Source organism: Photinus pyralis, unplaced genomic scaffold, assembly GCF_008802855.1.
Source record: "Photinus pyralis isolate 1611_PpyrPB1 unplaced genomic scaffold, Ppyr1.3 Ppyr1.4_LG10, whole genome shotgun sequence".
Taxonomy (NCBI): domain Eukaryota; kingdom Metazoa; phylum Arthropoda; class Insecta; order Coleoptera; family Lampyridae; genus Photinus; species Photinus pyralis.
In genome coordinates, this window is record NW_022170250.1 from 1,425,380 (window position 1) to 1,438,373 (window position 12,994).

A 12,994-nucleotide genomic window follows, 5' to 3' on the forward strand; every position below is an offset into this window, starting at 1 on the left:
CCTGGTGTTACTTTATATCTTCTGGGGGAGAATATACAACCGTGGGGTCTGGGGGGTATGGAATACCCCCCAGCCAAGCGTCCGAATACTTTAATAAGAGTAAGGAAAAGAACATTGAATCTATCCTTTGTTCCTGGGGGGTATTCCATCCCCCCCAGACCCCCCGGTGCTACGTTTTCCCTCAAAACGTGCAGCCCAAAGTACTCTCGTGGTGGTTTTCATAAATGGACGTCGAATTTTGCTTTTCTGACGAGGATTCTATACTGCAGAAGCTCCTGGTGTTACTTTATATCTTCTGGGGGAGAATATACAACCGTGGGGTCTGGGGGGTATGGAATACCCCCCAGCCAAGCGTCCGAATACTTTAATAAGAGTAAGGAAAAGAACATTGAATCTATCCTTTGTTCCTGGGGGGTATTCCATACCCCCCAGACCCCCCGGTGCTACGTTTTCCCTCTAAACGTACAGCCCAAAAGACTCTCGTGGGGTTTTTCTGAAATGGACGTCGAATTTTGCTTTTCTGACGAGGATTGCATACTCCAGAAGCTCCTGGTGTTACATTATACCTTCTGGAGGAGAATATGCAACCGGGGGGTCCCGGGGGATGGAATACCCCCCCAGCCAAGCGTCCGAATATTTTAATAAGAGTAAGGAAAAGAACATTGAATCTATCCTTTGTTCCTGGGGGGTATTCCATACCCCCCAGACCCACCGGTGCTACGTTTTCCCTCAAAACGTACAGCCCAAAGGACTCTCGCGGTGGTTCGCATAAATGGACGTCGAATTTTGCTTTTCTGACGAGGATTGCATGCTCCAGAAGCTCCTGGTGTTACACTATATCTTCTGGGGGAGAATATACAACCGGGGGGTCTGGGGGGTATGGAATACCCCCCAGCCAAGCGTCCGAATATTTTAATAAGAGTAAGGAAAAGAACATTGAATCTATCCTTTGTTCCTGGGGGGTATTCAATACCCCCCAGACCCACCGGTGCTACGTCTTCCCTCAAAACGTACAGCCCAAAGGACTCTCGCGGTGGTTCGCATAAATGGACGTCGAATTTTGCTTTTCTGACGAGGATTGCATACTCCAGAAGCTCCTGGTGTTACACTATATCTTCTGGGGGAGAATATACAACCGGGGGGGGGGTATGGAATACCCCCCAGCCAAGCGTCCGAATATTTTAATAAGAGTAAGGAAAAGAACATTGAATCTATCCTTTGTTCCTGGGGGGTATTCCATACCCCCCAGACCCACCGGTGCTACGTTTTCCCTCAAAACGTACAGCCCAAAGGACTCTCGCGGTGGTTCGCATAAATGGACGTCGAATTTTGCTTTTCTGACGAGGATTGCATACTCCAGAGGCTCCTGGTGTTACACTATATCTTCTGGGGGAGAATATACAACCGGGGGGTATGGAATACCCCCCCAGCCAAGCGTCCGAATATTTTAATAAGAGTAAGGAAAAGAACATTGAATCTATCCTTTGTTCCTGGGGGGTATTCCATACCCCCCAGACCCACCGGTGCTACGTTTTCCCTCAAAACGTACACCCCAAAGGACTCTCGTGGTGGTTCGCATAAATGGACGTCGAATTTTGCTTTTCTGACGAGGATTGCATACTCCAGAGGCTCCTGGTGTTACACTATATCTTCTGGGGGAGAATATACAACCGGGGGGTATGGAATACCCCCCAGCCAAGCGTCCGAATATTTTAATAAGAGTAAGGAAAAGAACATTGAATCTATCCTTTGTTCCTGGGGGGTATTCCATACCCCCCAGAGCTACGTTTTCCCTCTAAACGTACAGCCCAAAAGACTCTCGCGGTGGTTTTCATAATGGACGTCGAATTTTGCTTTTCTGACGAGGATTGCATACTCCAGAAGCTCCTGATGTTACATTATATCTTCTGGGGGAGAATATACAACCGGGGGGTATGGAATACCCCCCAGCCAAGCGTCCGAATATTTTAATAAGAGAAAGGAAAAGAACATTGAATCTATCCTTTGTTCCTGGGGGGTATTCCATACCCCCCAGACCCCCCGGTGCTACGTTTTCCCTCTAAACGTACAGCCCAAAAGACTCTCGCGGTGGTTTTCATAATGGACGTCGAATTTTGCTTTTCTGACGAGGATTGCATACTCCAGAAGCTCCTGGTGTTACATTATACCTTCTGGAGGAGAATATGCAACCGGGGGGTCCCGGGGGTATGGAATACCCCCCCAGCCAAGCGTCCGAATATTTTAATAAGAGTAAGGAAAAGAACATTGAATCTATCCTTTGTTCCTGGGGGGTATTCCATACCCCCCAGAGCTACGTTTTCCCTCTAAACGTACAGCCCAAAAGACTCTCGCGGTGGTTTTCATAATGGACGTCGAATTTTGCTTTTCTGACGAGGATTGCATACTCCAGAAGCTCCTGATGTTACATTATATCTTCTGGGGGAGAATATACAACCGGGGGGTCTGGAATACCCCCCAGCCAAGCGTCCGAATATTTTAATAAGAATAAGGAAGAGAATCTATCCTTGGTTCCTGGGTATTCCATACCCCCCAGAGCTACGTTTTCCCTCAAAACTTGCAGCCCTAATGACTCAAATCGCCCGAGTCTTAAAATAGTGTGTTGTAGCCCTCTCAATGTTACAATCACTGCAAGTTTGTATTGAAGACCATTGCTATCGCAGCTTGTTCAGTTTAAGGAGACATCCATTTGGATAAAATCAATGTCGGTTTAATTGAAAATTTTTATATGTATTATTTCTGGCGATTAACCGAATTTGGTGTGTTCTCGAATTGGTTTGGAATGAGATACAGTTGGGAGGCTATAATTTGAATGCGTACGTAAGTATGGCCATTTTCTTTAACCACCTTGTTATCTCGTGTGTTTCGAAGTTTGAACCGATTAAGGTGTTCTAAGCTATTGATGCATGATCGAATTGATTTTGTTGGTATTATAAATGTGAGTGTGCATTCTCCTTCGGGAATTGCTACACGTAATTGACACACTCGGAATACACGCATTTTGGGTCATCGTCATTCCAATTACCGAGTGGTTTAGTTCGTTTTTTTCTGTTTTCGAGTGAAATTTCTTGAAGCGTCGCCGGCTATTTCTTCATTAAAAGGTAAGTTCATGAATGTGTTTATGGGATACTTGTACTTTCATTGGCCAGAAGTCGCTCTCAAACATGCCCACAATACCTGACAAAGATCAAAATCGAGAAATGTCATAATCCAAACTTGACGCATGGACTTAAATAATCTCGTGCATTTATGTAGATGTTCTCAAGCGCAAATCTTTCCACTAAAACCTGGTGTAACAAGGATTTTTGAAAATGACTAATGCATTTTTGGAATTATGGGAATTTCGTGCGTGATTCCCCTTTTTGAGGATATCTCAAAGTCATGATTAACAAGGCAATTATGTTTTGATTCGGACTAATCGTAAACATACAAAGTTTAGAAGAAATTTTCCCAATTAGCATAGATCACTCGAGGAAAAAACTCGTTTAGTGACCACAAAAGTTATTTATAAGTAAATCGTTCATAAAAATATCTCGTCCTTGTTAACTTATGAGGGAATTTATTAATGTTTACCGTTACACTTTGTCATTGGTAAATTGGACAGTAAATTGGGGGTTGTTTTAATTATATTCATGGTCGGCAATCGGGTAATAATTCAAAAAATTGACCTCACCGCATGACTCCACACACTCACGTGCGCGTTAGGAAATCGATTTTTTCGACGAAATTTCGACTGATAACGCCCTAGATCTACGAGTAATTGCTGCGGTGGCGATAAAATCCCAAAATTTGTCCCTAATCGCAAGTCACTTCCAGTCCGATTGCGGAATTTCCGCATTTCCGCGTCCCCCAAGCGCGAAAGTGAGTGAGACAAACTTTGAGCGAGCAAGTTCATTTCTAATATGATTGTTTCACACAAAGACATACGAATGGAAGGTGGATATTATAGAAGGGTCAACTTCTTTTTCATGACAGTGCAGCTAACAGCGCGGTCACGGTTAGACGAGCCGGGACAGTTGGCGTTAAGGGCTCGAGTGGTTTTCTGCCTTGTTTTGGATTTTTGACAGTTTTGGGGTAAGCCCTTTTGTTTTTGTTTTTTTGCTTAACTCGGTGCGTGTCTATTTTTAAATGGGAACACCATCAAGGCAGCCCGTAAACCTTGGCATTGAGTCGGTAGAGAAAGTTTAAAGGCTCGCCTTTGTTTCTTGCAGAAAAATGGCACGATTGGCGGAAAGGCTGAGCTTCCTGTACCAGCCGTACGTGCTGGCGGTCGTTTCGATTGGATACGTTATGGGCGAACTGGGCCACTACCTCATCGGGGTTACATCAAAGGCGATCGCCATGGACTTGCATTACGGCGATATCGCCTGCCAATTGAACAATACCAACTACCACTTGTCGGAGTTACCGGATCTTTGCCATACGGCGAACAATTCGGAAACGTAAGTGTCTTTGCGCCCTTGATGTCCACAATATTAGCATAATTATGCCAAACCTTGGCATGCAAATTGAGAAGCGTCCGATTTTTTTCCCTTACCTTGGTGGCGCTTTATTATCTTCGCTTCTCAAGTCAATAAAAATGTCAATTTCTGTACGTCACCTTCAGAAATACTGCCGGTGCAGGGTAAAGGGAGGCGTCGTACTTTAATCTCGACACCATGAACTGTGAACCGTGTCAATTGATTGTCATCCATCTTGCCAATTCCGCGATGCTGCCCCATTAACTTATATTGACACCGATCAATGTTACGATGCTAATTGGCCGTGAGTTGCACTTTTTTCCCGCGTAATTTCAAGGTTACGCACCGCGTAATTCGAAACAGTGTCACTTTCGAATTCTTACATTTTTTATCAAAGAGCGCGCGCGCCGCCTTAGTTTAAAATATGCTAATTAATTAATGAAAACGAAGGTGGATCGACCGGTCAACTCAAAAATGTAAACATCACGCTGAATCCGATTAAATCACGGACGTAAAAATTGTGCAATCGATTTAGATTATGTAAAATCCTCGGCGCGTGGTTGGAATTTATTTGCAATTGCAAATCAATTGTAACGTTACAATTACAAAATGCAACGAGGTTGATTCTAAGCCACCGTAAAGAATTAATTCTGGTAGCATACTCGATAATGTTCTAGAAGGTTCGCAACACTACCCCCCTCTTGAAACTGTTGAAGTACTGTAGCCTCATAACTAGGTCCTTTGTTTCGATATAATGAAGAAATCGTGCTTGCTCCGGAATTAGAACTCTAAGGCAATACCCCGGGACATCGCGGGTCAAAGCGTATTCCGCTGGAGCTTCAAACACTCGTTCTATCCCGTGTATAATCGAGCCCACCGATTTATATGGATTCATTGAATTTATTATCAAAAGTCCCGACCCTATTGAACAATTTGTGACCAAGTGGGGGGGCACCCCCCTCCCCAGAAACAAAACATTTGAAAGCTCCCTCTCGAAGCAACTGTCGTGGCAGATTTCCGGAAAAGGTAGCCGCTTTCTCTTGTGCTGGCGAGTAACACCCCCCTCAAGATGTTTTACCCCTAAGCGTTATCCAAATCTCCAAAAAAATGAAAATTTGATGACACCCCCCCCCCCAGAAAAGTTGAAAGATTCAATGTTTTTTCCCTACACCCATCAAAAGGGTATCCCCGCTCCCACCGATTCTTCCTGTGCCGGGCGTTATTCCCTACCGCCGGCAGACACCCCCTTCCCATGTTAACATTACCCCCACAACGTTCCCCAAATCTCCATATCCAAGAAAAGGGATATCCTAGAACGGAGGGGGGGAGGCGGCAAGTCTGAGGAGAGGATGAAATGGAAAAAAGAAAGATTCAATGTTCTCTTCCGCACACCTACCAAATCTCCGGACGCATTGTTGAGGGTTTTCCATACCCCCCCCCCCCCCCGGCCACCCTCTTCTACATTTTACTTTACTTGTTGGTCTTGGTAGGGTGTGGAATCATGGTCAGGGAAGCACATAGTCCTTAAGAGCTGTACATTTTGTGTGATTACATAAATAGATTACATACTCCCCAGACCCCCCGGTTCTACATTCTGCCCCAAAACGTATCCTGCATACCCCTAATATTATAATTATTGAAAATGAACACCAGGAGTTGATGAGGTGTGGAATCATGATCAAGAAAGCAAATTTCGATGGTCTCTTATAGAAAACTATCACTAGTTCTTAAAAGCTGTACGTTTTATGTGATGACATGGCACCGGGGGGTCTGGGGGGGTATGGAATACCCCCCCGGAACGAAAGGAAAGATTCGGCGTTCTTTTTCCCTAGACCTATCACACTTCCGGATTCTTGGCTAGGGGGTTATTCCATACCCCCCGGTTCTACATTCTGCCCCAAAACGTATCCTCCATACCCCTAATATATAATTATTGGAAATGGACACCAGGATTGATGAGGTGTGGAATCATCATCAAGAAAACAAATTTCGATGGTCTCTTATAGAAAACTATCACGCTAGTTCTTTAAAAAGTGTACGTTTTGTGTGATAACATGCACCGGGGGGTCTGGGGGTATGGAATACCCCCTAGGAATAAAAGGAAAGATTCTACGTTCTTTTCCCTAGACCTATCACACTTCCGGATTCTTGGCTGGGGGGTATTCCACCCCCGGTTCTACATTCTGCCCCAAAAGGTATTCTGCATACCCCTAATATTATAATTATTGAAAATGAACACCAGAAGTTGGTGAGGTGTGGAATCATCATCAAGAAAGCAAAATTCCATGGTTCTTTATAGAATACTATCACGCTAGTCTTTAAAAGCTGTACGTTTTGTGTGATAACGTAGCACCGGGGGGTCTGGGGGGTATGGAATACCCCCCACGAACAAAAGGAAAGATTCTACGTTCTTTTCCCTACACCTATCACAATTCCGGATTCTTTGCTGGGGGGTATTCGATACCCCCCAGACCCCCCGGTTCTACATTCTGCCCCAAAACGTATCCTCCATACCCCTAATATTATAATTATTGGAAATGGACACCAGGAGTTGATGAGGTGTGGAATCATCATCAAGAAAGCAAATTTCGATGGTCTCTTATAGACAACTATCACGCTAGTCTTTAAAAGCTGTACGTTTTGTGTGATAACATGGCACCGGGGGTCTGGGGGGTATGGAATACCCCCCAGGAACAAAAGGAAAGATTCTACGTTCTTTTCCCAACACCTATCACAATTCCGGATTCTTTGCTGGGCCCCCGACCCCCCGGTGCTACATTCTGCCCCAAAACGTATCCTGCATACCCCTAATATTATAATTATTGGAAATGGACACCAGGAGTTGGTGAGGTGTGGAATCATCATCAAGAAAGCAAATTTCGATGGTCTCTTATAGACAACTATCACGCTAGTCTTTAAAAGCTGTACGTTTTGTGTGATAACATGGCACCGGGGGTCTGGGGGGTATGGAATACCCCCCAGGAACAAAAGGAAAGATTCTACGTTCTTTTCCCAACACCTATCACAATTCCGGATTCTTTGCTGGGCCCCCGACCCCCCGGTGCTACATTCTGCCCCAAAACGTATCCTGCATACCCCTAATATTATAATTATTGGAAATGGACACCAGGAGTTGGTGGGGTGTGTAGTTTTCGTCCGGAAAGCAAAAATTCGAGGGTCCTTTAAAGAACCATACTTTTTCAAATTTACAAAAACCGCGTACAAAATTGCTCTAATAAGTTAAAGCGGCTACTTGAACCAATCACGCGCGTATAAAGGCCATTAATCAATATCCGCCAGATTTCAAAATTCGCGCTTCTCACGATGCTCCATGGCATCATGAATCGGCCGTTTTGGTCACGTAAAAAACATTAAGATTGTGTTATCGCACGTCTGACTGTCGCCAGTACATTTTTCACGCCCGAAAATGGCGAATTATCTTCCAAATGGCGATTAGATAACTTACATTACATCACTGGTGTACCACACCCCAATGATTAGATGTAAAATGCTCATGATCATGTAGTTTCATTTGTCTAATTTTCAGTTGTTTATCTTTCAACATAAACGGCACGTATTACTGCGAATGGAATTACAACGGATTAGGCATCGACTATCAGATACTGGCCGGTCCCAGTTTCATGGCCGTCTTCACCATAATGGGCGTCATCCTCGGCTTCGCCGCCGACAAATTCAACCGGGTTCGCATGCTCACGATCTGCACGGTCATCTTCGGAGTGGCGATCATCCTCTGCGGCATCGTCAAGGAGTACTGGCACCTGGTCGTACTTCGGATGATTGTAGCGGCGGGGTACGTCTGCGAACACCGCGACAAAGGCTCACCTTCAATTTTAGAGAATCCGGCTGTAATCCGCTCGCGACTGGCATCCTCACCGACATCTTCCCCGAGGAGAAGCGCGCGCTGGTGATGTCGATTTTTAACTGGGGAATCTACGGAGGGTACGGTCTCGCGTTTCCCGTCGGCAAGTACATACCCCGTTTAAACATCGCGGACTCGGTAAGTTTGGTACATCACTCGCTGCAGTTCGACGATTACCTTATGCTTAGGGGTGGAGATCTGTGTATTACGGTACGGGGCTTATCGCGATAATCATTGCGGTCCTAACCGGATTAACACTAAGAGAACCTGCGCGCCAATCGATCAGCGAGGGTGACCAAGAGACGACAGTAAAAACGAAGAAACGACAAATGGTTTGGGCCGTCATTAAGGATCCGCGCATAATCATGTTGGCGCTCGCAGCTTCGCTTCGTCATTGCGGTAAGTGCCCCCAATCGTTCTCCTACTGGAGATCATCGAGGAATTGCAGGTGGAATGTGTTTCGCGTACAACTGTGACTTGTACTATCAGACGTACTTCCCCGACTACGATTTGAGCTGGTGGCTGTTCGCCGTAACTATAGTGATCGGTAGCATTGGCGTCGTAATTGGTGGAATTATCTCTGACAAAATAGTGGCGAAAATGGGAGTCCGCTCGCGACTGGCCGTTTTGGCTATCAGCCAAATCATCGCCACCCCGGGCTCGTTCGGAGCAGTCTACCTGGGTCCCGTATGGGCCATGGTCACCTTGGGAATCTCCTACTTTTTCGGTAAGTGCTCATTCTGCAAACCATGTCTCACTCGATTTTGGGCAGCTGAAATGTGGTTCGGAATTCTTTTCGCGATCCTCGTCGAAATCGTTCCGCTGCAAGTGCGATCGACAACCGTCGGCATATTCCTGTTCGTGATGAACAACATCGGAGGCAACCTCCCGATCCTCGTCGACCCGGTCTCGCGAGCGATAGGCTACCGAGAAAGTCTCTACATCTTCTTCGCCGGATTTTACGGAATCAGTAAGTAGCCGAAATCGCCCCCCGATCCTTTAAAACGCAATTACTCTCGCAGGTTCCATCATGTTCTTTTTGACCATGTTCCTGATGGAAGGACCGCAAAAGGAGGCACCGACGCCGCTCGCTAAGGAGCTGGGACACGACAACAAAATTTTCACGACGGCCGACGAGTCCTCGTTGGCTACGCTACCAAAACGAACCGCCTATCCGAATATACACATCGAAAGGCCGTACATGCACGAGAGCAGTCGACTGTGAATCGTACAAATTCTTAATGTGTTGTAAATAGCTCAATCTCTTTAGCTTTAAGTTGTTTGATTCTCGTAATTTATTTTGTTGTAAGTTAGTGGATAGTCGATAATAAAATTGTGCTGTTATCTGGTAGTTTGACATGGTAACCATAGTTACTTAGACCATCGTTTACTGGGGGACTCGATAACCCTTTCCCTATAACCCTCAATACTCGTATGGTGGTGTTCTGGAAACTATCGTACACAAACAAAATCCACATACTCAAAAGGGGCAAAGTTAATTAGAGGACCCCCCTTCTCGTATTGCTAAGACACAAGACCTGCAGTGCGCACAAGATGAGGAAGCAACATGATACTGCGAAGAGTCGCAACTGTATGAGGAACTTCTTTTACAGAGTAAAAGGTTAGTCGACACACACAGAGCAACAGTACACTGACAATATAATTCCACGTGGATACATAGATAAATACTTAAAAACAATAAAACAATTTAGATATAATCACCTGTACAGTATAACAAATAAGTCTCAACCTGAAATAAATCTTGGATGCGAGAAGGTAAATCTAACATAAACACTCGATCGGTGTCGCACAATGGGTTCGAATAAACACAAAATCCGAAAAACATCAAAAGAAAATTAAACAAAATTCCTGAAACAAAGAAAAGCGTGCAAAGCTTGTTTGGAAAAATTACCCCGCACGCAGCCGTTCGACAGACAAAATAAGAAAATCACAAGATTACTTAGTTTTTTTTCTGTTTTAATAATCCAAATAATTTAATCGTACAGAGGTTTGCGATAAACAAGCCGCACTTAACACCACAAACGCCCACAGCTTCTAAACTTCACTTTTGTTTAACGTATTAATATTAACTTGACAAATCAATGGAAAAACCGCTTTAAACTTCTCAACAACTTGCTTCTGCACAAAATTATTATAGCAAAGACAGAACAACGTCTTCAACTAATCAAATCGGGCGGACTGCCCAAATTTAAAAAAAATAGCATAGTAAAACATACACGCTTTCCAACCGTCGTGAACCAGCCGTGTTCATTTGTCGTCTGCAATATTTAAAGAAACGCCACATCCACTAAAAATAATTTTCCAAATAATGCGCCAATCATAATTAGATTAGTTAACGCAAAACGTGTCCCCACTTACACCCGCATCTCCCGTTCACAACAACAGATGTGCATTATCGTAGAAATCAATTAAACTTTCTGCGGATATCAAAAGTGCTTTTCGCAAGTACTTTTATAAAATACTCAAATTTGACCACGTGTCTTACTTAACGCGCCTTATCTAAATTGGCAAACAATTCTAAAATGGAAAAACAACACAGAAAAACAAATTCAAATGAAACGAACAAATTCTACGCTAATTCGTAAATAATCCCCCACATTTACTTTAGTAAATTGAAATATTTCTCATATACAGGGTGGCCAACTAAGAATGCGAGGTACTGTATCTGAGAATCTATCCATCGCAGAGGCTTGCGGTAAAAAAATGTATTACTAAAACGACCACGAGCAAAACCTGGAACATATTTCTGAAATGACCGCTAGGGGGCGTAACTGCAATCTAGAATCTAAAAAAGTGATTTTTCTGTGAATTCCGCTAACCTAACAAAAAAAATGTCCGGTTTTTGAACAATTTTTGTTTGACAATTTTTCCTGTATCTCTAAAAATGAAGTGGCGGGGGGTATTCAAAGGTTTCCGTAAAGAACACCCTGTACCTTCGAAACGGCTGAGACGATTTAAACAAACTTGCTAGTTAGTTCAAAAGAGCTATTCTTCAGCTACAAATATTATACTATTTGAAGTTTTGTTAGTTTCACATATCACCGCTTGAGGGCTTTTTCGACATTCCGACAGAAATGGTTAATTTTCTTAAAAAAATTAATGCATTGGTTCGATTTTTTTGAATGAAAAAGTAGCTAAATGATTCCTAAACAAACTCGCGAAAACAGCATCTCGATATTTTGTTCCTAACTTAAAATTTAGGCCAAAGAAGCCAGCATTTCGAGCATTTACGGCGGCATTAAAATTAGCTTAAAAAAATAAAATTTTGAGGGTATAAAATTTTCTTTGACCTACATTTTAGGTTAGGAAGAAGATATCGAGATGCGGTTTTCGCGAGTTTGTTTAGACATCATTTTTCATGAAAAAAATCAACGCATTTAATTTTTCTGAGAAAATTAACCATTTCTGTCGGAATGTCGAAAAACGCCCTCAAGCGGTGATATGTGAAACTAACAAAACTTCAAATATTATAATATTTGTCGCCGAAGAATAACTTTTCAATTAACCCGAGTTTGTTAAAATCGGCTCAGTCGTTTCGAAGATACAGATTGTTCTTTACGGAAACCTTTCAATACCCCCCACCACTTCATTTTTAGAGATACGATACAGGAAAAATTGTCAAACAAAAAAGGTTCAGATTATCGTCAACTTCAAAGACCGGACATTTTTTTGTTAGGTTAATATAGCGAAATTCACAGAAAAATCACTTTTTTAGATTCCAGATTGCAGTTACGCCCCCTAGCGGCCATTGCAGAAACTTAAAAATATTTTCCAGGTTTCTCTCGTGGTCGTTTTAGTAATAATTTTATTTACCGCAAGCCTCTACGATGGACAGGTTCCCAGATACAGTACCTCGCATTCTTATTTGGCCACCCTGTACGTGGTGTTCCGTCATTATTTTTGGTGTTTAAACAGAAATAACGTCTACGAGACGTTTATATCCTACGACGATGCTGATGCTCCGTCTCTAGACCACGAACACTGCGCCGCCTCGCGCACTTTTACTAAATCACAAACTTAACGGGTATACGTCTAACCATTCCACCAAGTTTCATCGATGAACGGTTTAGGTAGGCATAAAAATGCCGTTAACTTTTACTGTTTGAATTCATTTCATTTTTGGTGTAGATGTCTGCTCACTTTATGGTTATGTTTTTATTGCACGGTCATGGCCCCAAGTTTAATTTATATTTTTGGTCATTCATTTAAATTTGTGGAAATTATCGAATTGTTTGTGAACTAACACTTTTCGCCGTGAAGAGACAATCACAGTGAATGGGAAATGCTGTAACCAAACTAGCGACATCTTAAGCTGTGGTTAATCTCAATTGTTGACTTGAGTATCCCGCACGAGGGACAAGTTACAAGTCTTAGGGGTGAGATCCTACTAACAAAAACTCTGTGGTTTAGAATCTGTGCTATACGAGTTGCGATTATTATCATGAACATTGACAGTTTCTCGCCGCAATCCGCAGTTCTTTGAATCGAAAGGGTAACCACATACAGAGCAACATTACACTGACAATATACTTCCACGTGAATTCATAAATAAATACTTAATAAAACAATATTTAGGCATAATCCCCTGTACAGTATAACAAACATGATTCAGTAA

The 12,994-nt window shown here is 43.2% G+C and overlaps 1 protein-coding gene across 1 annotated transcript; it reads left to right on the plus strand.

The window, feature by feature from the left end:
- The first annotated feature begins 3,934 nt into the window (after nt 1–3,934).
- LOC116161951 (putative metabolite transport protein HI_1104) lies at nt 3,935–9,702 on the plus strand. Its single transcript, XM_031475453.1, has 8 exons — nt 3,935–4,092; nt 4,230–4,460; nt 8,026–8,289; nt 8,334–8,496; nt 8,547–8,757; nt 8,807–9,085; nt 9,131–9,328; nt 9,381–9,702. The coding sequence occupies exons 2-8, from the start codon at nt 4,234–4,236 to the stop codon at nt 9,581–9,583; spliced, it is 1,545 nt and encodes a 514-aa protein (XP_031331313.1). The 5' UTR covers nt 3,935–4,092; nt 4,230–4,233; the 3' UTR covers nt 9,584–9,702.
- Nucleotides 9,703–12,994: the final 3,292 nt, after the last annotated feature.